This window comes from Geotrypetes seraphini, chromosome 3 (genome assembly GCF_902459505.1).
Source record: "Geotrypetes seraphini chromosome 3, aGeoSer1.1, whole genome shotgun sequence".
NCBI lineage: Eukaryota > Metazoa > Chordata > Amphibia > Gymnophiona > Dermophiidae > Geotrypetes > Geotrypetes seraphini.
In genome coordinates, this window is record NC_047086.1 from 336,529,607 (window position 1) to 336,550,241 (window position 20,635).

The 20,635-nt window shown below is 46.1% G+C and overlaps 1 protein-coding gene across 8 annotated transcripts in view; it reads right to left on the reverse strand.

Moving 5' to 3' along the window:
- The window catches only part of USP34 (ubiquitin specific peptidase 34), a 1,084,964-nt gene that overhangs the window by 765,357 nt on the left and 298,972 nt on the right, over window positions 1-20,635 (reverse strand). For all 8 annotated transcript variants that reach the window (XM_033939082.1, XM_033939080.1, XM_033939079.1 and 5 more), the window contains one exon: window positions 20,316-20,441. In XM_033939082.1, the coding sequence (XP_033794973.1) occupies window positions 20,316-20,441 (126 nt within the window). The remainder of the gene's footprint in view (window positions 1-20,315; window positions 20,442-20,635) is intronic.

A 20,635-nucleotide genomic window follows, 5' to 3' on the forward strand; every position in this document is an offset into this window, starting at 1 on the left:
ACAGCAGGTGAAGAAGCGGTTTAATGAGAAGCAGTTTAAAGGGAAGCAGTTTAATGGAAAGCAGGACAAGGTGAGATAGAAGGGGCCACGGGTAGGGCAGGGGTCTTAGGGTATGAATCGGGTGAATAGATAAGTTTTTAGTAGTTTCCTGAAGTTTAAGTAGGATGAAGTGCGAGAGATGATGTGGGCCAGCCAGTTATTGAGCTGACCTGCTTGGAAGGCAAGAGTTCTATTTAGATATCTTTTGTAGCGGCAGGCCTTTAGGGTAGGATAGCTAAACAGGTGGGTTCTATGTATGAGTTTGGATGGGCGATCTAGGATGAATGGGATACCAAGTAAAGGGGGGCCGAGCCAAGGATGGATTTGAAACAGAAACAGGCGAACTTGAATTGCACTCTTGCTTCCAGGGGTAGCCAGTAAAGTTTGTGGTAGTAGGGAGTTAGGTGTTCCCATTTTTTTAGTCCGAAGATCAGTCGGATTGCCGTGTTTTGGATGATTCGCAATCTTTGAGTGTTTTTTTTTTTTTAAATATCCCAGGTAGATGATGTTGCAGTAGTCGAGGAGACTTAAGATGGAGGATTGCACAAGTAGGCGGAATGAGGGAGTGTCGAAGTACTTTCCAATAGATCTTAGCGGCGAAGCCTTTTTTGACCAGAAGGTCGGTGTGAGCTTTGAAAGTAAGGTTGCGGTCGAGAGTCATTCCAAGAATTTTTAAGGAGTTTGTTATGGGAAAGACTTGGCCATTCAGGGAGATTGAGGTGTCCTTGATTTTGTCGTTTGGACTCGCCAGGAAGAATTTGGTTATGTCTGAGTTTAGTTTAAGTTTGAAGTCGGCCATCCATAGTTCGATTTGCGTTAGGATTGAAGCTAAGTGAGTATTTATCTCAGGGGTTATGTTGGTTAGGGGAAAGACTAAGGTGATGTCATCGGCCTAGATGTAGAATTTGATCTTCAAGTTTAGCAGTAGATTACCTAGAGCGACCAGGTATATGTTGAACAGCGTGGGGGACAGGGGGGAGCCCTGTGGGACTCCGCAGGTGTTGGCCTAGCTGGCGGAATGGGAGATGTCACTGTAAACTTGGTAAGAGCGTTGACCTAGGAAACCCCGGAACCATTTTATTACATTGCCTGAGAGACCGATAGACTCCAAACAGTCCAGAAGAATGGCATGATCAATCAAGTCAAAGGCGCTACTAAGATCGAATTGCAGGACTAGTGCACTTGTGCCTTGGCTGAACAGGTTATGAAGGTAGTCTACCAGAGAAGCGATGACAGTTTCAGTGCTGTGTCCGGAGCGGAATCCTGACTGGTTATCGTTTAGGATGTTGAATTAGATGCGAGGTGGAGGATCCAAGATGGCCGACGGGGCAGCTAGCTGAGCGTCCCGATTAGAACCGAGAGCGAGTACCTGTTTTTTTTTTTTCTTCTTCGCGGTGTTTACCTCATCCAGCAATGCCGAAGAGAAGGGGACGAAGTGCCGCTGTAGCCTCGCGGCGCCCTGACCCCGCTAGACTCGGCAACATCGAGGAACTAATTCGTCGGATGCAGGAAGTGTCGGCGGTGGCGTCGGCTTCCCCGCTGGGAGCACTCGTTGGTGAGCAGGATGTGGTCTCCCCGGGCTTGGAAATATCGCTAAGCCCCGACGCCAGAACTCCACCCCCTCTTCCTCAGCATACCAGCTCCCCTCGGACAGTAGAGCCATCGGAGGTTGGTGAGCTCCTGTCCAGTGAGGCTATGGTCATCGGACAGGGAAGAATGGATGTGGACTCCTGTATTGTGAGTCCGGTAATGGCTGAGGCTCAGAGCAGCAAGAGGGAAAGCAGCTTCCAGGAGAACAGCATGCAGGAGGCAAGGTCAGCTATAGCTAATTTTCCTATACAAAAAGTACAAACTGTTGAAATAGAGAAACCTAGAGAAATAACTCTTGAGGCGATATGGGATCTGGTGGCAGATTTGGCAAAATCTATAAAACGCCAAATTTCCCAAATTGAATCAAAGCTAAATATCCATGAAACAAATATTAAAGGTTTACAAACAGATTTTCAGGACCTTAAAGATTCAAATGCTGCCACTAAACAACTTAGTGAAACGTTAATGAAAGACAATATAAATATGAGAAGAAAATTAGAAGCTTTAGATAATCTTTCTCGTAATAACAATCTCAGGTTGATTAATTTTCCTAAAGTGGCAACAATACCACCGAGAGAAATGATAAAAAGATATATGGTAGAAATTTTGGATATTTTAGAAGAACTGCTTCCACCTTTAACTCAGGCTTATTATCTGCCTATTCGGAAAATTGAAGGACAACATCAACAATATCAAGAACCACAACAACTACCTACAGAGGTCCAACAGAATCTAAATGTTTCACTGATATTAGAACAGTCGGACAAGGAAATTGCGACACCAGCAACTTTACTTCTCACTGTTGCCTTGGCACCGGATAAAAACTGGTTGCTGAGACTTTTCTTCAAAAATAAGTCAAAAGAATTTTTGGGATTTAAAATACAAATATTTCCAGATCTGGCTCGAGATAGCCAAAGGCGGCGGCGTGAATTTCTAATTTTGAAGCCGGGAGTTATCGCTCTTGGAGCCTCCTTCTTCTTAAGATACCCATGTAAATGTGTGATATTATATCAAAAGCAAAAATATGTTTTCTTTGAGCCTATACAACTGACAACCTTTCTGTCAGCTGCACACCTGAAAGCTGGGATTAATACAACATGAGCGTTCATTATTTGATTAGGTCACTTCCTCAGCTAAGTGTTCCTGTTTTTCTTCTTATTGATATTGCATAAGGCTCACCGTTTTACATCTTGGATCCATAATAGGAGGACTTGAGGAGGAGATTAAGATTATTTTTCTTTGATTATAACTATTGTCTTGTTTGGAATGTGTTCTTTAATGCCTCTCCTTTCTGTACAAATGTATACTTGATTGTTTATTTGAAAATTGATAAATAAATAATAATTAAAAAAAAGGATGTTGAATTTGTCCAGGTAAGTTGTTAAATCTTGGTTGACCAGACCTTCCATCATCTTTGTAAAGAAGGGTATGTTCGCAATGGGTCTGTAGTTGGATACAAGGGAGATGGGATCTTTGGGTTTTTTGACGATTGGAGTGGTAAGTATTTGGCCTAGGTCCACAGGGAATGAGCCTGATTGTAGCTGGGAAGAGAGCCAGGTATATAATTTGATTTTGAAGGAGGTTGGGGCAACTTTCATTACATTTGGTGGACAGCTATCTAGTTTGCAGTGGGAATTGGCATATTTTGAGTAGAATTTGCAGAATTGTTGCCAGGTGGGGGTGGTGAAGTTGTTCCAGATTAAATCAGCCATGGTTTCATCGTCATGAGACCGAGTGTCAAGATAGATCAGATGGTTGGTGGAGGTTGTAGGTAGGGTGGATCTGAGATTGGAGATTTTGTTATTGAAGAATGTGGCCAGGTCGTTGGCAGGTGGGGGGGGGGGGGAGTCTGAGGAAGGGCGGGTAAGGGATTGAATATCGTAGAGGTGGTTGACTATTTTAAATAGGTTTTTGATATCAGGGTTAGGGGATCCGATTTTTTGGGCATAGAAGTTAGTGCGTTTGGTGGTTATCAGATTTTTGTAATCTTTTAGTTTTGTTCTCCAGTTGGCTCTGTCTTTGTTGTCACTTGATTTCAGCCAAAGTCTTTCTAATTTTCGAAGATCCCGTTTTACTGATCCAAGTTCGGCATCAAACCAGCCATCCAGAATTTTGTTTCTCAGTTTCTTTGTTTTATAGGGGGCCATTGTATTTAGGATCTGTGTGCTTGTGTTTGTCCAGTCGTCGACCGTAAAGGAGTCGGTGTCAGGGTTGGAAGAGATGTCGTAGTGGGATCAGAATTTCACTGGGTTGATTAGGCCTCTTGTGGATATTACCTTATTAGGCCTTTTTGCCGTCTTTGGGTTGGGTAGGTAGCGTCTTGTTTGCCAGTTGAGGTGGAAATTGCATAATCTGTGGTCTGACCATAGGGAATCTGTCCAGGTAGCTTGTTCCCAAAGAATCTTGGGATGGAATTGTTCTTTGGAGGAAAAGGTTACTAGATCAAAATGGTGACCTTTGTGGTGGGTTTTTACCGGGGTCGGAGTGAAAAAGTCTAGAGAGGAGATGAGGGATAGAAGGTCTTTTGTGTCGTTCTGTTCAATCTGTTCTAGGTGGATGTTCAGATCCCCGATCAGAAGATTGTAGGGACCTGTAATTGAGTTGGTGAGGAGGAATTCTGAAAAGTTGTCTTTAGCAGTGGGTCATTTCTTGGGAGGGATGTAGAATAGGGTGAGAATTAGGCCATCTTCTAGTTGGTCAGATTGGAGTTTGCAAGAGAGAATTTTGAGGTCTGTGGAGGTTTTCGAGGTTAGGATGGTGGACTTGAATGGATCTCTTACTATGATGGTTAATCCTCTTCCCCAGGATCTGGATAGTGATATGATTTTAAACCCGGGTGCGAGACACTCGCGAATTATGATATCGGTGTCGGAGATCAACCATGTTTCAGTTAGGAGGACAAAGTCAGGTTTAGTCTCTTCTAGCTAATCTTTAACCAGCTGGGTTTTGTTCCTGATAGATCGGATGTTTAAGTAGAAACCTTGTACTTTTTTGTGCAGAGGGGTGTCGATGGGGAAGGGGAGGGAGGTTTTCTTTAATAACCGGTGTTTTATACTGCGAGGTTTCTTTGTTTTGTTTGAGGGGGGGACAACCGAGATTTGGAACGGGCCATGATCACAGCAGTTAAGAGTGAAGCGTTGGGTTGGCCTAAAGGGGTCTGGGTTGGAGAGGCAAGGTCTTATGAGGATTGGAATCTGGGAGGTGTAAAGGGCCTCGGTTAACCAGCATTTGCAATAGGTCCAGTAGAACATAAGGAATAGGGTGAGGTAGTTGTGCAGGGAAGCCATCCTGCAGTGAGGGAGATTGCAGAGAGTAGGAAAGGTTTGACTCGGGTACAGTAGGTATTAGAATGACCATGCAGAGAGTAACCATGCAAAGAATAACCATGCAGAGTACTTATCAGTTTGCCTGAAGGGTTTGTTCAGCTTGTGTTGGAGAAGACTTTGGGTTGGAGTATCGGTGCAGGGAGGGAGAAGAGCTGGTTTCCCGCTGGCCGCTGAAGTGGTGTCTGCAAAAGTTCCCCTGCTGGTTTGGGGGAGGGGCGGAGCAGTGTTCCCACGCTCCGCTCTCTTGCAGAGGCCCCAAAGATGCTGCCTGTGCCGCAGGTATCGGTGCAGGAGGGAGGAGAGATGGTTTCCCACTGGCCACTGAAGCGGTGTCTGCAAAAGCTCCCCTGCTGGTTCGGGGGAAAGGCGGAGCACTGCTCCCACGCTCCACTCCCTTGGAGAGGTTCCGAAGATGCTGCCTGTGCCGCGGGTATCGGTGCAGGGGGGGGGGAGAGCTGGTTTCCCGCTGGCCACTGAAGCAGTGTCTGCAAAAGTTCCCCTGCTGGTTTGGGGGAGGGGCGTCCCAAGCGTAGGTCGAGGAATCTGTTGTAAGGACCTTCTGATGAGGGGGCATTTGAAACAGTAAGCCTCTGGAGAGACTGGAAGAGAGCATCCACCAGCGGAGACTGTATCAAGGAAGGAGTGACAGTAATGTGTCGAGAAAATGGATCGCAAGCCTGCGTCCACTGAGATGCCAGGGTCCACTGATGAATGTGGAAGTGAAGTCTGTCAATAGGAGTCACGTGTACTGTGGAGGCCATGTGACCTAATAGTACCATCATGTGTCTCGCTGAGATTGAAGAGCGGGAAGACACTGCATGACAGAGTTGAAGGAGAGCTTCCAGACGTTGTTGCGGAAGGAATGCTCTGAGGTGAATAGTGTCGAGAACAGCTCCGATGAATTGTAGATTCTAAGAGGGCTGAAGTGATTTGGGAAAGTTGATTTCGAATCCCAAACTTTGTAGGAACCATGTAGTCCGTTGGGTTGCTACAATAATCCCCTAAGATGTTGAATCTTTGATGAGCCAGTCGTCTAGGTAGGGAAACACCTGAAGACCATGGTTCCGTAGAGCTGCTGCTACCACTACAAGGCACTTGGTGAACACTCTGGGAGATGAAGCCAGGTCAAAGGGCAGCACTCTGTATTGGTAAAGCAGATTCCCCACCCGAAATCTGAGGTACTGACAGGAGGCCAGATGAATGGGAATATGAGTATAGGCCTCCTTGAGATCCAGAGAGCATAACCAGTCGTTCTGATCCAGAAAGGGATAAAGGACAACATTCAAAATTTTTCTTTGACTAAAAATTTGTTGAGAGCCCTGAGATCCAGGATGGGTCGCAGATCGCCCGTCTTCTTCGGAACAAGGAAGTAACGGGAGTAAAACCCCCTGTTCTGCTGTTCCAAAGGAACTGGTTCGATGGAGACGAAGCAGAGCTTGAGCTTTCTGAAGAAGGGAGGTCTGGGATGGATTGGAAGGATACTCTCTTGGAGGAAGCTCTTGTGGAACCTGAGTGAAATGAAGAGAGTATCCTTCTCTGATGATTGACAGCACCCAGAGGTCCAATGTAATTGTCTCCCATCGGTGATAAAAATGATGGAGACGACCTCCAATGGGGGAAGAGAGAATAGAGACAGAACGATGGAGGTTATGCTCTGTTTTAAACAGTCAAAAAGGCTGCAACAGAAGGTTGAGATTTCTGTTACTTCTGATTCTGTTGTTTCTTAGGAGGCAGACGAGTGTAAGGAGCCGCTCTCAGAGCAAAACGCCTCTGGAAAATTGGAGGAGGTTGCGCAGGCTTGGCAGAAGCTGGCTTAGGTTTAGGTCTGACAATAGAAGCAAAGGATTTTTCATGTTCAGACAATTTATTGGTGGCTGCCTCGATAGATTTATCGAAGAGGTCATTGCCTGCACAAGGAATATTAGCCAAGCGGTCCTGAAGATTAGGGTCCATGTCAATGGTGCGAAGCCAGGAAAGGCGACGCATTGCTACAAAACAAGCAGTCGCCCTGGCGGACAACTCAAAGGCATCATAAGAAGACTGGAGAAGATGTAATCTGAGTTGAGACAGAGTAGCTATGACTTCTTGAAACTCGAAGTGCTTCTGAGAATCTAAATAGCTGAGAAAATTTGGAAGAAGATCAACGAGGAAATTGAAATAAGTGACAAAATGAAAATTATAATTGAGGACTTTGGAGGACATCATGGCATTTTTGGTAAAGGCGACGTCCAAACTTGTCCATGGTTTTCCCTTCCCTTCCAGGAGGAACAGTAGCATAAACTCTGGAAGGATGAGACAACTGCGAATTCTCAAATCCCTTGCAATGTAGAGTTTTATACCTGGAGTCCAACTTGCCTGGAACAGCAGAAATTGCATAAGGCGTCTCCAGGTATCATGTAAAAGACTGAGACAGAAGCTTATGAAAGGGAAGCTTAAGTGACTCTGCAGGAGATTGAGGAAGATGCACGACTTCGAGGTATTCCTTAGAGCAGTGGTTCCCAACCCTGTCCTGGAGGACCACCAGGCCAGTTGGGTTTTCAGGATAGCCCTAATGAATATGCATGAGAGAGATCTGCATATAATGGAGGTGTCAGGCATGCAAATCTGTTCCATGCATATTCATTAGGGCTATCCTGAAAACCCAACCGGCCTGGTGGTCCTCCAAGAGAGGGTTGGGAACCACTGCCTTAGAGTATTTAGAACCAGCATCTAACTGAAGATCCAAGTCAGCAGCCATCTGACGAAGAAAAGAAGAGAAAGATAGCTGATCTGCCAATGCCTTGCCTCGAGAGGGACTCGAGGACCTCGAGGCAGCCTGGGTCGAAGATGAAGCTTTGGAAGCAGGTCTCAAGGATCGAGGAGACTTGGCTTCGGAGATGGAAGCAGATGTTGCCACCAAGGAATGGAAGGGGCTAGAAGCTGTAGATCGAAGCTCAGGAGGCTTGGTGGAGGAATCTCAATGCACTTCCAAAGACTCTGCTCCTTGTATGGAGTGTGAGGATTCCTGTCGAGGCACTTGCAAATAATCTACTTCTTTCTTCGAGTGCAGAGATGCCAGACCAGACACTCGCAGAGACTCTGCTCCCTGCACAGAGTGTGGAGCTTCAGCCGGAGGCATAGGAAGAGGTTCGACCTCACGGGAGTCTACAGAATGCCCAGGCTGGATTAGAGTAGCGAGCTTCGGTCCCATATTACTAAGGAACTGAATAAATTGCTTCTCTAACATGGTCTGGAAAGAAGCCGGCAAGGATGGAACCGCGTCTGAAACCAGACCACCTGCTTTAGCTGGAGGTTCCAAAGTGGCAGTGGAAATGTGCTTCGACTTGGAAGCCTTAGCAACCTTGATAACCACCGCTAGAACTTTCTGCTGAGCTATCTGACTTGAGGAACCAGGGGAAGATACAGCAGATGTACTGGAAGCAAGAGCTGCCGCAAATGAGGAAGGCTTGATGATGCTCGAGGTCAGAGTCATGGAGGCAGGAGGACCCTCGGCAGAAGGTGGATTCGAGGCCTCCTTCGAAGATGAGGGTGTGACTGAAGAGTCCATTCCGAAAAGCTTCTCCACTAAAATCTGACGACGTTTACGGGCACAAGATTGAAGAGTAGCACAACGCTCGCACAACTTCGGTTGATGGCCCGGTCCAAGGCAGTTGAGACGACGATGTGGATCCATGAGGGAAATCGCATGCTGGCACTGGCTACACTTCTTAAAGCTCGTTGCTGGCCGGGACATAGGAAGAAAAATAGCCGCCACAAAGTCAAAGCCTCTGGGCTGCGGCCAAGTGGCCTGCCCCTCCAGTCGACCGGAGGAAAAATTTTTTTTTTTTTTTAACTAGAAATAAAAGAAAACAGCGTTTCATGAAGAAAATTAACACAAACTGCGGTGAGAGAAGGTACAAAGTAACCAAGTTAAATGCAGTGTCAAAGACGAACTTCTCGGCTCCACGGAAAATTGAGAACTGAGGAGACTCGCCCTGCGATGGGTGGGAAGGCACTCGCGCATGCACGGTGCGGTCGACTCAAAACTTCTAAGTTTCTACAAACAAGTCTGCTTGCAAGGCTTCTGCATTCAGGCTCCATCTCGACGTCACCCATATGTGAGAATAGGCTGCCTGCTTGTCCTGGGATAATCGTAGCGCTGGTGCCTTGACTAAATAGAAAATATAAATGATTTAATAGTGAGGCCATAACTGTTTCTGTACTAAAGCCAGATCTGAAACCTGGTTGGTTATTATGCAGTATGTTAAACCTGTCTAGGTAGGTAATCAATTCTGCATTTATCATCCCCTCCATTAGCTTAGTAACCAGCGGAATACTTGCAATGGGTCTGAAATTAGATATATTTTTTTATGATTATTTGCTATTCTCTTTAATAGGAGTTATCACAATTTGACCCTAGTCTTCTGGGAATTTACCTATGGATAATTGGAGATTAACCCAAACTAGCAGATTTGCTTTGAAATTAATCAGGGCCACTTTCATCACATTTGGAGGGCAACTATCCAGTCTACAGTATGATTTAACATACTTATTGTAGAACTTATTAAATGTTTGCCAATCTATCTTAGAAAAGTTGGACCAACTCATATCAACTTTAAGGACGTCCGGTGAAATCCCAATGACAATCAGTGGAGCCCACTAAGAAATACCTTAATTTTTATATTTTTTAATTAAAAAAGTCAGCCAAATTATCTGCAGTCACAGTGGATTCTTCTGCAGGATTTGTAAATGTCTGAATGTCATAAAGGTCATTAACTAGTTTAAAAAGACTACTGCTATTTGTAGATACATTACCGATTTTCTGGGCATAAATTTTTTTTTTCCTTTTCCTTAGTTAAGTTTTTATAGCATTTCAGCTTTTGGCGCCAGACCTCTCTAAGCTCTAAAGTTCCTAATTTTAACCATTGTCTTTCTAACTTTCTTAGTTCCCTTTTTATCTCTAAAACCTCTAGGTCGAACCAACCCTCTAGGTTTCTAAGTCTCGTTCTTCTTATTTTCAGGGGAGCCATTTCATTTAGAATGTGGGCACTAGCACTGATCCATGAACTCATAAAAAGCTCATTTTCTTCATCTTTTTTGGAAATAATGTCAAAGTGAGACCAAAATTTTGTGGGATTAACCTTACCTCTACTAACTTGGAATTGTTTATTTCTTTTACTATCTTTCTTGATGGCTTGTGTTGTCTTATATTGTGTGTATATGGAAAATGGATGGAAGAAAATGCATTACAATTAGTAGTATTATTATGGGGTGGAGTCCGGGGCGGAGTTTGGGCGGGGGTACTCAGTTGGTATTTGTTAGGCTTAGGGGGTACTTGGCTTGAAAAGGTTGAAAAACACTGATCTATTACAGTATCTGGTTTCCTTTTTTTCTGTTAACTATTTAATTTTAATAAACATACAGGGGCTCATAATCAAAAGAAAAAAACGTATAAAAAGTGGCCTAAATGGCTACTTGGATGATCAAAAAGCCTGATCGTCCATAATCAAAGCTGGTTTTAGACGTATCTAAAACCAGCTTAGGCCTTTCCCCTGCCTCTAAACGCACAGAGAGAAAAGAGGCGTTTTTAGAGGAGGGGAAAGGGCCGGGGGTGGGCAGACCTAGACTTAGGCGTGCAGGAGGTATAATCAAAACTTTAGGCAGGTTGCCTAGTCGGCACTTATACGTTTTGACTTAGACGAAAAAGGGGCCGCTGAGCTGATCGTGGCTGCTGCGATCAACTCATCGGCCCCAGCAACCTGCCTACCCCCTAAAGCAATGATCGCGGCAAGAGAGATGCCTCATCTCCCCTACTGCGATGCCATCATTCCTCTACCCGAACTGCCGTGACCAGCGACAGGAGAGATGCCCATGTGCCTAAGGCCCCGCCCACAGGAACCTAAGGCTCCCGGGTCTATTCTGGTTGGCCCAGGCGCCTCAGGCCCCACCTGTGGGCGGGGTTTAAGCTGCCTGGGCCAATCCGGCCCCATTCTGGAGCCAGCTGGCCTGCCGGACAGACGGGCTTGGCACCCGTCCATCCAGCCAACGTTGACAAGGTATGGAGGGTAGGATTCGGGGTAGGAGGGGTCGTGGGGTCGGCGGGGGGGGGGGGGGTCGTGGGTCGGCGATCGGGGGTTCGGGAGGCGGTCATTGGGGGGGTTGTGTCGAGGGCAGGAGGGCCTGGGATCCCTCCTGCCCGTATTTTAGTGGGGGTGGGGGGTAGGGGGTCCACCTGGGCAGGAGGGGTTGGGCTCCCTCCTGCCCAATCTTATAGGGGGTGGGGGTCGCATGGCCAGGAAGGCTTTGGCTCCCTCCTTGCCCCATCGGACTTGGGGGGGGGGGGGGATTGGAGATCGCGGGGCAAGAGGGCTTGGGCTCCCTCTTGCCCCAATCTTCATTGGGGGTTCGGGGGTGACGCGGGGCAAGAGGGCTTGTACTCCCTCTTGCCCCGATGTCGTGGGGGGGTGTGGATTCTGTAACCGGTGTTGTTTTTGACAGACACCGGTTACAGAATCCAGCTTTTAGGCGAAGGACTGGCTCCTCCTTCGCCTAAAAGCCCTTGTGTTGGACATTTGGGGCTTAGGCATTTTTTAGGTTCATTATGGACCTAAACGTAGTGTGGTGGTCTGGGAGTTTAAACAGCTGAACGTAGAGGCAGGCCATTATCAAAAAAAAACCTCCTTTTGGACGTTTTTTTTTATTATGGACATTTTCCCTGCTTCTACTTTCAACGTTTAAAGCCTTAGGCCAAAAGGGGACCTTAGACGTTTTTTTTTATTATGCCCCTCACATTGTACTAACTGTGAAGTGTTGAGAGCTCTACAATGCTCACTCTCAACACAAATCACTGCAAAAATACAATAGGCAGTAGGACAGTGGTTTTCACTAATTTTTAAGTTGGGGCTGTTTAGAGTCCAAAAAAGTTGAAAGGAGAGCCAACAAATATCTTCCTACTTGGGGCCATAACACCAACCAAGTTTCTGGACTTCCATCCCCACCAGAACACCTGGCCTCAGTCACACATGCAGAAAACAAATAAACTTTGTCAAAAACAAACACACAAACAAAAGTACTATTGTACACATACAAAACCCTAATATGCCAGGCTCTGCACACAGAACACCACAAAAGGAATACAAAAAAATGCATTTCTTCCTGAATAGTTCAAAATATAAAAACATATAAAATATTTTAAAATATATAATTTTCAAAATTGACATATTTCAATCACTAAATTGAAAATAACATTTTCCTACCTTTGTTATCTAGCAATTTTTTCTGATCATCTTGTCACCTATGTGCTTTTAACACTGTTTCCAAGGCCTCCTTATGCATTTGCTGCTTCTTTCCTCTCCTTTACCTTTTGCACTACATCCACATCTTTGGCACAATTCAGTTTTCTTCTATTTTCTGCCTCCATCTCAAATATATCTACCTTTCCATCTGTTCCCCTCTCCTCCATCCATGTGTACCATCTCTTTCCTCTGTTCTCTGCCTCTCCCCTCCATCCATGTGCACATCTCTTCCCTCCCACACCCCACTATGAGGACTGGCACAAGGTATAGAAGTAGAAGGGATGCTGGGAAACAGTGATCACAATATGATCCACTTCAACCTGGATAAAGGAACAAAAAAAAAATTGATCCAGAACAACTGCCACGGCACTGAACTTTCGAAAAGGGAACTACAAAGGGATGAGAGTCATGGTGAGGAAGACAATTAGGAAGAAGATAAGCACTGTAAAAACGCTAGAGCAAGCATGGTCCATTTTTAAGGACACAGTCACCGAGGCACAAAATCTCTATATACTGTGTATCAACAAGGGTTCCAAGAGGAAAAAGAACAAGGAACTGGCGTGGCTCACTGTAGCAGTGAAAGAAGTGATCAAAGACAACAAAACTTCATTTCAGGAATGCAAAAGCACAAAAACGGACAAAACTAGAAAAAGCAAAACCAACATCAAAGTAAGTGCCATAAGGCGGTAAGAGGAGCCAAAAGAGACTATGAGGAAAAAATAGCCAAGGAGGCAAAAAATTTTAAGCTGTTCTTTCTATATATTGATGGGAAACGACCCGCAAAGGAAGCAGTGGATGACCAAGGAATAAAGGGAGTACTAAAGGAGTACAAAGCCATCGCCAAAAAACTGAACACATTTTTTTGGGTCTGTATTTACCGAAAAGGATATATCCAATATACCAGAAGCCGACAGGCTATATGCATAAAATTAAGACGAGAAACTGGCAGGGTCGACAGTCAGCCTAGAAGAGGTGTGCAGGCAGATTGATAGGCTTAAAAACGATAAATCCCTGGGCCTGGACGGCATCCACCCAAGGGTAATCAAGGAACTGAAAGGGGTCATAGCTGAACTGTTTCAACTAATAACCAATCTGTCGATCAATCAGGAAACATTCCAGAAGACTGGAAAGTGGCGAACGTTACGCAGATTTTCAAGAAAGGTTCGAGGGAAGATCCAGGAAAACACAGACCAGCGAGTCTGACTTTGGTACCAGGAAAAATGGTAGAGACGCTGATAAATGACCGCATAATTGATCACCTTGATGGACAAAATCTGATGAGGACCAGCCAGCACGGCTTCAGCAAAGGAAGATCTTGCTTGACAAACTTACTGCACTTCTTCGAGAGAGTAAACAGGCAGACAGACAAGGGTGACCCAGTCGACATCATATATCTAGATTTTCAGGAGGTGTTTGACAAGGTTCCGCATGAACGTCTACTTCGAAAAATTGAGAGTCATGGCATCAAGGGTGATATACTCACGTGGATTAGAAACTGGTTGATAGATAGGAAACAGAGAGTGAGGGTAAATGGACAATACTTGGACTGGAAAAGCATCACAAGTGGGGTGCCGCAGGGTTCGGTGCTTGGGCCTCTGCTCTTCAACATATTTATAAATGATGAATGAGGTGATTAAATTTGCGGACGATACAAAGTTATTCAGAGTAGTGAGGACACAGAAAGATTGCAAAGACCTACAATGAGACAAACACACTCGAGAAATGGGCTGCGAAATGGCAAATGAGGTTCAACATGGATAAGTGCAAGGTGATGCATGTCGGTAACAATAATCATATGCACGAATACAGGATGTCCGGTGCTGTACTTGGAGAGAGCCCCCAGGAAAGAGACTTGGGAGTATTTGTAGACAAGTCAATGAAGCTGTCCACGCAATATGCGGCGGCGGCAAAAAGGGCAAACAGAATGCTAGGAATGATTAAGACAGGGATCACAAACAGATCTGAGAAGGTTATCATGCCACTGTGCTGGGCAATGGTGTGCCCCCACCTGAAATACTGCGTCCAATACTGGTCGCCGTACATGAAAAAGGACATAGTACTACTCAAAAGGATCCAGAGAAGAGCAACAAAAATAGTGAAGGGACTGAAGGAGTTGCGTACAATGAGAGGCTAGAGAAACTGGGGCTCTTCTCCATTGAAAAGAGGAGACAGAGGAGACATGATTGAAACATTCAAGATATTGAAGGGAATTGACAATATAGAAATAGAGATTGTTCACCCTCTCCAAGGTGAAGAGAACGAGAGGGCACTTTCTAAAGTTAAAAGGGGATAGATTTCATACAAACGTAAGGAAGTTCTTCTTCACCCAGAGTGGTAGAAATACGGAATGCTCTTCCAGAGGCTGTTATAGGGGAAAGCACTCTCTAGGGATTCAAGAAAGGGTTAGATAAGTTCCTGCTGAATCAGAACGTACGCAGATAAGGCTATACTCAAATAGGGCACTTGCCTTTGACCTAAGGGCCACCATGTGAGCAGACTGCTGGGCACGATGAACCATTGGTCTGACCCAGCAGCAGCAATTCTTATGTTCTATCCATGTGCACCATCTCTTCCCTTCTCTTACACTTCACTCTGTAACCAAGAAGTTAAAAAATAATAGTTAAATAAAAGAAACCCACCTCGGAGAGAATATAGAGATGGCAGACCGCCGTGGGTCTTAGGCCTGTTTTGTTTTTCTATTTTTTAGTGTCCAGTTGCTGTGTTGGGCCTGTTAGCAGGTCTCCAGGACCTGCAGAGATCTCGAAGCACGACACTAGTGGGGACACATATCTAATCTTCAATTTATGTACCGGATCATCTCTCTAAGGAGCTCAACTCGGTTTACAGTTCATTAAAAAGAAGAGTAACAAACTAATAGACTATGAAATTAAAATGCTATTAGTTAAGATTAGATGGATGGTACAGGTTAAGAGGAAAGAGTACTAAATTGCTTACATTACTGTTTATCAGCTGAAAATATTAGGTGACTATTGTGAAAACCACGGTTTTAAACTTTTTCGGAATTGATTTAATTGACCTAACAGCCTTAGGGAGTCTGGAAGTCCATTCCAAATTCCCACCAATTTGAATATGATAGATTTATTAAGCTTCCCAGTACAGTGGTGCCTCGCATAACGGACGCCTCGCACAGCGAACGCTGCGCACAACGAACTTTATGTCTTGATCCGTACAACGAACTTCGTTTCACACAACGAAGTCGCCCGAGCTGCATCCTTCCGCGCAGGCACTGCGCTTAACTGCCCTCTCTCCGCCTGGTTCCCTCTTGCCCCCCCCGACTCCCCGACACGATCGGGGCAAAAAGGAGCCCAAGCCCTCTTGCCCCGCCGATTCCCCAACTCCCCACACAATATCGGGCCAGGAGGGAGCCCAAGTCCTCCTGGCCACGGCGACCCCCTAACCCCACCCTGCACTACATTACGGGCAGGAGGGATCCCAGGCCCTCCTGCCCTCGACGCAAACCCCCCCTCCCCCCAACGACCGCCCCCCCCAAGAACCTCCGACCGCCCCCCCAGCCGACCCGCGACCCCCCTGGCCGACCCCCACGACACCCCCAACCCCCTTCCCCGTACCTTTCTGTAGTTGGCCGGACAGACGGGAGCCAAACCCGCCTGTCCGGCAGGCAGCCAACGACGGAATGAGGCCGGATTGGCCCATCCGTCCCAAAGCTCCGCCTACTGGTGGGGCCTAAGGCGCCTGGGCCAATCAGAATAGGCCCGGGAGCCTTAGGTCCCTCCTGGGGGCGGGGCCTGAGGCACATGGGCCCAACCCGACCATGTGCCTCAGGCCCTGCCCCCAGGAGGGACCTAAGGCTCCCGGGCCTATTCTGATTGGCCCAGGCGCCTTAGGCCCCACCAGTAGGCGGAGCTTTGGGACGGATGGGCCAATCCGGCCTCATTCCGTCGATGGCTGCCTGCCGGACAGGCGGGTTTGGCTCCCGTCTGTCCGGCCAACTACAGAAAGGTACGGGGAAGGGGGTTGGGGGTGTCGTGGGGGTCGGCCAGGGGGGTCGCGGGTCGGCTGGGGGGGCGGTCGGAGGTTCTTGGGGGGGGGCGGTCGTTGGGGGGAGGGGGGGTTTGCGTCGAGGGCAGGAGGGCCTGGGATCCCTCCTGCCCGTAATGTAGTGCAGGGTGGGGTTAGGGGGTCGCCGTGGCCAGGAGGACTTGGGCTCCCTCCTGGCCCGATATTGTCGGGGAGTTGGGGAATCGGCGGGGCAAGAGGGCTTGGGCTCCCTTTTGCCCCGATCGTGTCGGGGAGTCGGGGGGGGCAAGAGGGCTTGAGCTCCCTCTTGCCCCGATCGTGTCGGGGAGTCGGGGGGGCAAGAGGGCTTGAGCTCCCTCTTGCCCCGATCGTGTCGGGGGGTCGGGGGGGGCAAGAGGGCTTGAGCTCCCTCTTGCCCCGATCGTGTCGGGGAGTCGGGGGGGGCAAGAGGGCTTGAGCTCCCTCTTGCCCCGATCGTGTCGGGGAGTCGGGGGGGCAAGAGGGCTTGAGCTCCCTCTTGCCCCGATCGTGTCGGGGGTGCCAGGGACCACACGGAGTCACCCACCGTACCACCCGATTCGGGTAAGCGCAGGTATCGGTGGGTGGCTTATTTGCGGGGGGGGGGGTGCCTTATTTTACATTTTTTCTAAAAAGGGGGGGCTGTCTTATTTGATGGCCCTGCCTTATCATCGGGGAAACACGGTAGAAAAAAAAAAAAATGAACAGTTAAGTCCCAGTTTTTGCCGCTGAGACTCTGCCCTCTCACTGTAAAATTAGACTCTACTTAGTCTGTCTTTAAATTTAAAAAATGTGTGTTGTTTTAAAAAACAATTATGTTTTTAGATGTATCTAAATAAAAATAATAACCAAAAATTTATCTTTTTTTATGTCATCTTAGCATATTTTATGCTACAGAACGAATTATTTTTTTTAACATGTATTGTTATGGGAAAACGCGTTTCACACAACGAACGTTTCACATAACAAACTTGCTCCTGGAACGGATTAAGTTCGTTGTGTGAGGCACCACTGTTACATAGATTTATTAAGCTTCCCAGTACATTTAGCTCCTTTCAAAGAAGGGAATGCTAATTTATAAATTGTTGTGATCCTTGAATAGCAAGATCTGAAAGAATTCCAACTAAGAGAAATCAAAGGGTCGAATATTCCATAAAGGAGTTTGAAAACCACACATGTATACTTAAATTGTATCCTGTAACAGACCGGAAGCCAATGAAGTTTTTTCAACAGTTGGTTTTGTTTTTTTTTTTATTTGGCTGCACTGGCCACCGGAAGGAAGGAGGAAACAAAGAGTCAGGGCAGAGATAAGCCCAACGCACAGGAGATAGCTTTCCTCGGCGGCTGCGGCATTAGTTTCTTTTGAGTGCCAGCCACCGAGGAGAAAGGGGAAAGTGAGTGCCAACATTGTTGCATGCCCTGAAGAGGTTCAACCCGGGGAGGAAGCCTAAAATGGCACCGGTAACACGAGCCAGGAACGGCATGCACAGGAGTACGCAAAGCCATATCAGCCGGAGGGGGGAAGCATAAAGAAGGCCCAGGAGGACAAAGGTCCTACCGACAATTTTTTAGGGTGGCATTGTGCCTGCTGCCCCCCTCCCCCCCCGATGTCTATGTACTAAACCATCTAGTTATTTATATGTACTAACAGAAAAATATAGATAATTGGTGCAACTGTGAGTTGTACTTAGTTTTGAGGGATATAGGACTTTGGCTAAGATAAGCAGACCTACTGATTAGAGAATGACACAGTGGCTGTTCCGCGGGTAACCCGTCGAAACGATGGGGGGGAAGTGCTCGCTTTGGGTACGGGGGACAAAGCCATCCACCGCCCCGTGGAGCGATGAATGGCCTTGTCCCCGCAGTTAAGGGAGAGAACGCGCGCGGTCACCGATTGCTTGCGGCCCCCTCCCTCCTTCCTACCGGCTGAATCTATCTATCTCCCCCTTACCTTTGCGGTGCATTTTAAGTTTACAGAGTAACTTACTCAAGCTGCCGGAGTCTGCCTGCAATCGCATGCATCTGCAGGCAGACTCATCGGCTTGAGCAAATTGCTCTGTAAACTTAAAACATGCCGCAAATGTAAGGGGGAGAGAGAGAGATGCTTGGACCACGCGACGGGTGCTAAAGGGCGGAGAGGTGGCGAGAGGGAAGGGTGGTGGTGGAAAGGAAAGGAACAGACGCTAAAGGGAAATGGGGAACAGAGAGTGGGGAGAAGACGCTGAAGGAAAATGGGAAACAGAGTGGGGAGAAGACGCTGAAGGGAAATGGGGAACAGAGAATGGGGAGAAGACGCTGAAGGGAAATGGGGAACAGAGAGTGGGAAGAAGACAGAGAAGCCAGACTATGGGGGGAGCGGAAGGAAGAACATGGGTGCCAGACCAATTGGAGGGGGGTGAAGGGAGAGGCACAGTAACAGAGCAAATGAAAGACGCTGAGAGAAGACAGATATGGATGGAAGGAATTCAATGAGAAGATGAGGAAAGCAGAAACCAGAAAACAAATGTAGAAAAATAAATTTCTATTATATATATATATATTTATTTTTTTTTTTGCTTTAGGTGTTATTCTAGACTAAGGTGTTATTCTAGACCAATGCCTAACAATGAAGGAACAAGTGGATTCCCTATTCAGAAAAGGTTTCCTTACTCTCTGGAAACTCAGAACCATTAAATCATACTTCGTTATGTCAACATTCATAATCCTAGTGCAATCCTTCATACTGAGTCAGCTTGACTACTGCAACATCGCCTATCTAGCAATCTCACAAAAGAATATGAGACGTCTCCAAATAATGCAAAATGCTGCGGACAGACTTATCTTCGGGCTGAAGAAATTCGACCACGTGACACCCTACTATCGGCAACTGCACTGGCTACCAACGGAAGCCCGAGTAAGGTTTAAATTTGCCTGCCTCTGCTTCAAAGTACTATACGGCCTGACCCCCAAGTACATAACGGACCTTTTTGCATTTTCTAATAACAAACTCAAGAGAAACACACACCCAAAACTCATTTCCCCTCCACTTAGAGGCTGCAAAATGAAAAAACACTACGAACACCTTCTTTCTCACCAAGCAGTACTATGGGGCAAAGACCTAGACCAACTGCTTTCACCCACTACATATGGGGAATTGAGGAAACGCCTAAAAACATACCTGTTCCAGAAATACCTAAACAATTGACCCGCTCTCCCTCTCCCTCCCCCCTCCCTATTCCACCTGAACTTACAGCACTGTTATAAATATAATCTGTTATCTTCATCTTATCGTAACTTTACGTTGCTATTTATCCCCAACAGGTCCTGTCGGACATTACCTACTAAAATGTACATATTACATTTTTGCTCAGCAAATTGTATTTCTATACTATTGCCTCCTGAAGTCTCTGATCTCTGTATTTCCTCTGAATATCTACTTATTGTATTTCGCTGAATGTCCAGCACTCTTGATTGTAAACCGCCTAGAAGTCGCAAGATTGTGGCGGTATAGAAGAATAAAGTTATTATTATTATTAAAGTAGTATATTTGCTGTGTTGATAAAAATTTATAAACAAAGCCCTGCCAGCTGAACATCTCTTTCTCTAATTCAGCAGCCAGAAGAACATTGATTTATAAGGAAGGAATAAGCTAAATACTGCAGTACTGAGGTTTTTAAGGATGCTGCGGGGATAGTAGTCGCAGGGACGGGGTGGGGACGGAGCGGTGACAGGGACGGTGATCGCAGGGACAGGGCGGTGACGAGGACAAATTTTTTTCCCATGTCATTCTCTACTACTGATCATGTACAAACCAGTTTGCCAACACACATCTTGATTGAGCATACATCCAACATATACCAGCTGGTCAATTCTAACTATAAAACAAAAATGCAAATAAAGCCAGCATGGCATATCATACAAAAATAAGATAAAAATGTATCTTTTGATATAATCTTTTTGCTGGTAGCTCACAAAAGTTCTGTTGGGAGTTGTATAACATTTTCCTTCAGTAAGATCCCAGTTAAATTATCTCAGAAAATAGCATTTTTCATTCCACATTATTGCTTTTCAAATATAACAACTGTTTTACCTGCTCAGTATGGACACTGGGATGAAGAGATGCTACCAGGTCAAGAAGATGTCTCAGTGGAATAGGGTCCAAGTTTTTGATCAAAGAAGGGAACAGATCATGTATATAGCGGCTACAATGTTTTAACTAAAAAAATAATTTAAAAAACATAAAATGAAGAAAAAAGTCAGAAGCTCTGGTATTACATGTCATTATATAAAATATATTGACATCTTTACCTCTGATAATTCACTTTTCCATTTGCAAAGCAAAAAATTGATCAGGTACTATTTTACTAAAGGATAAGCCAGTAAATATATTTTAATCACTTTTCTTTTATC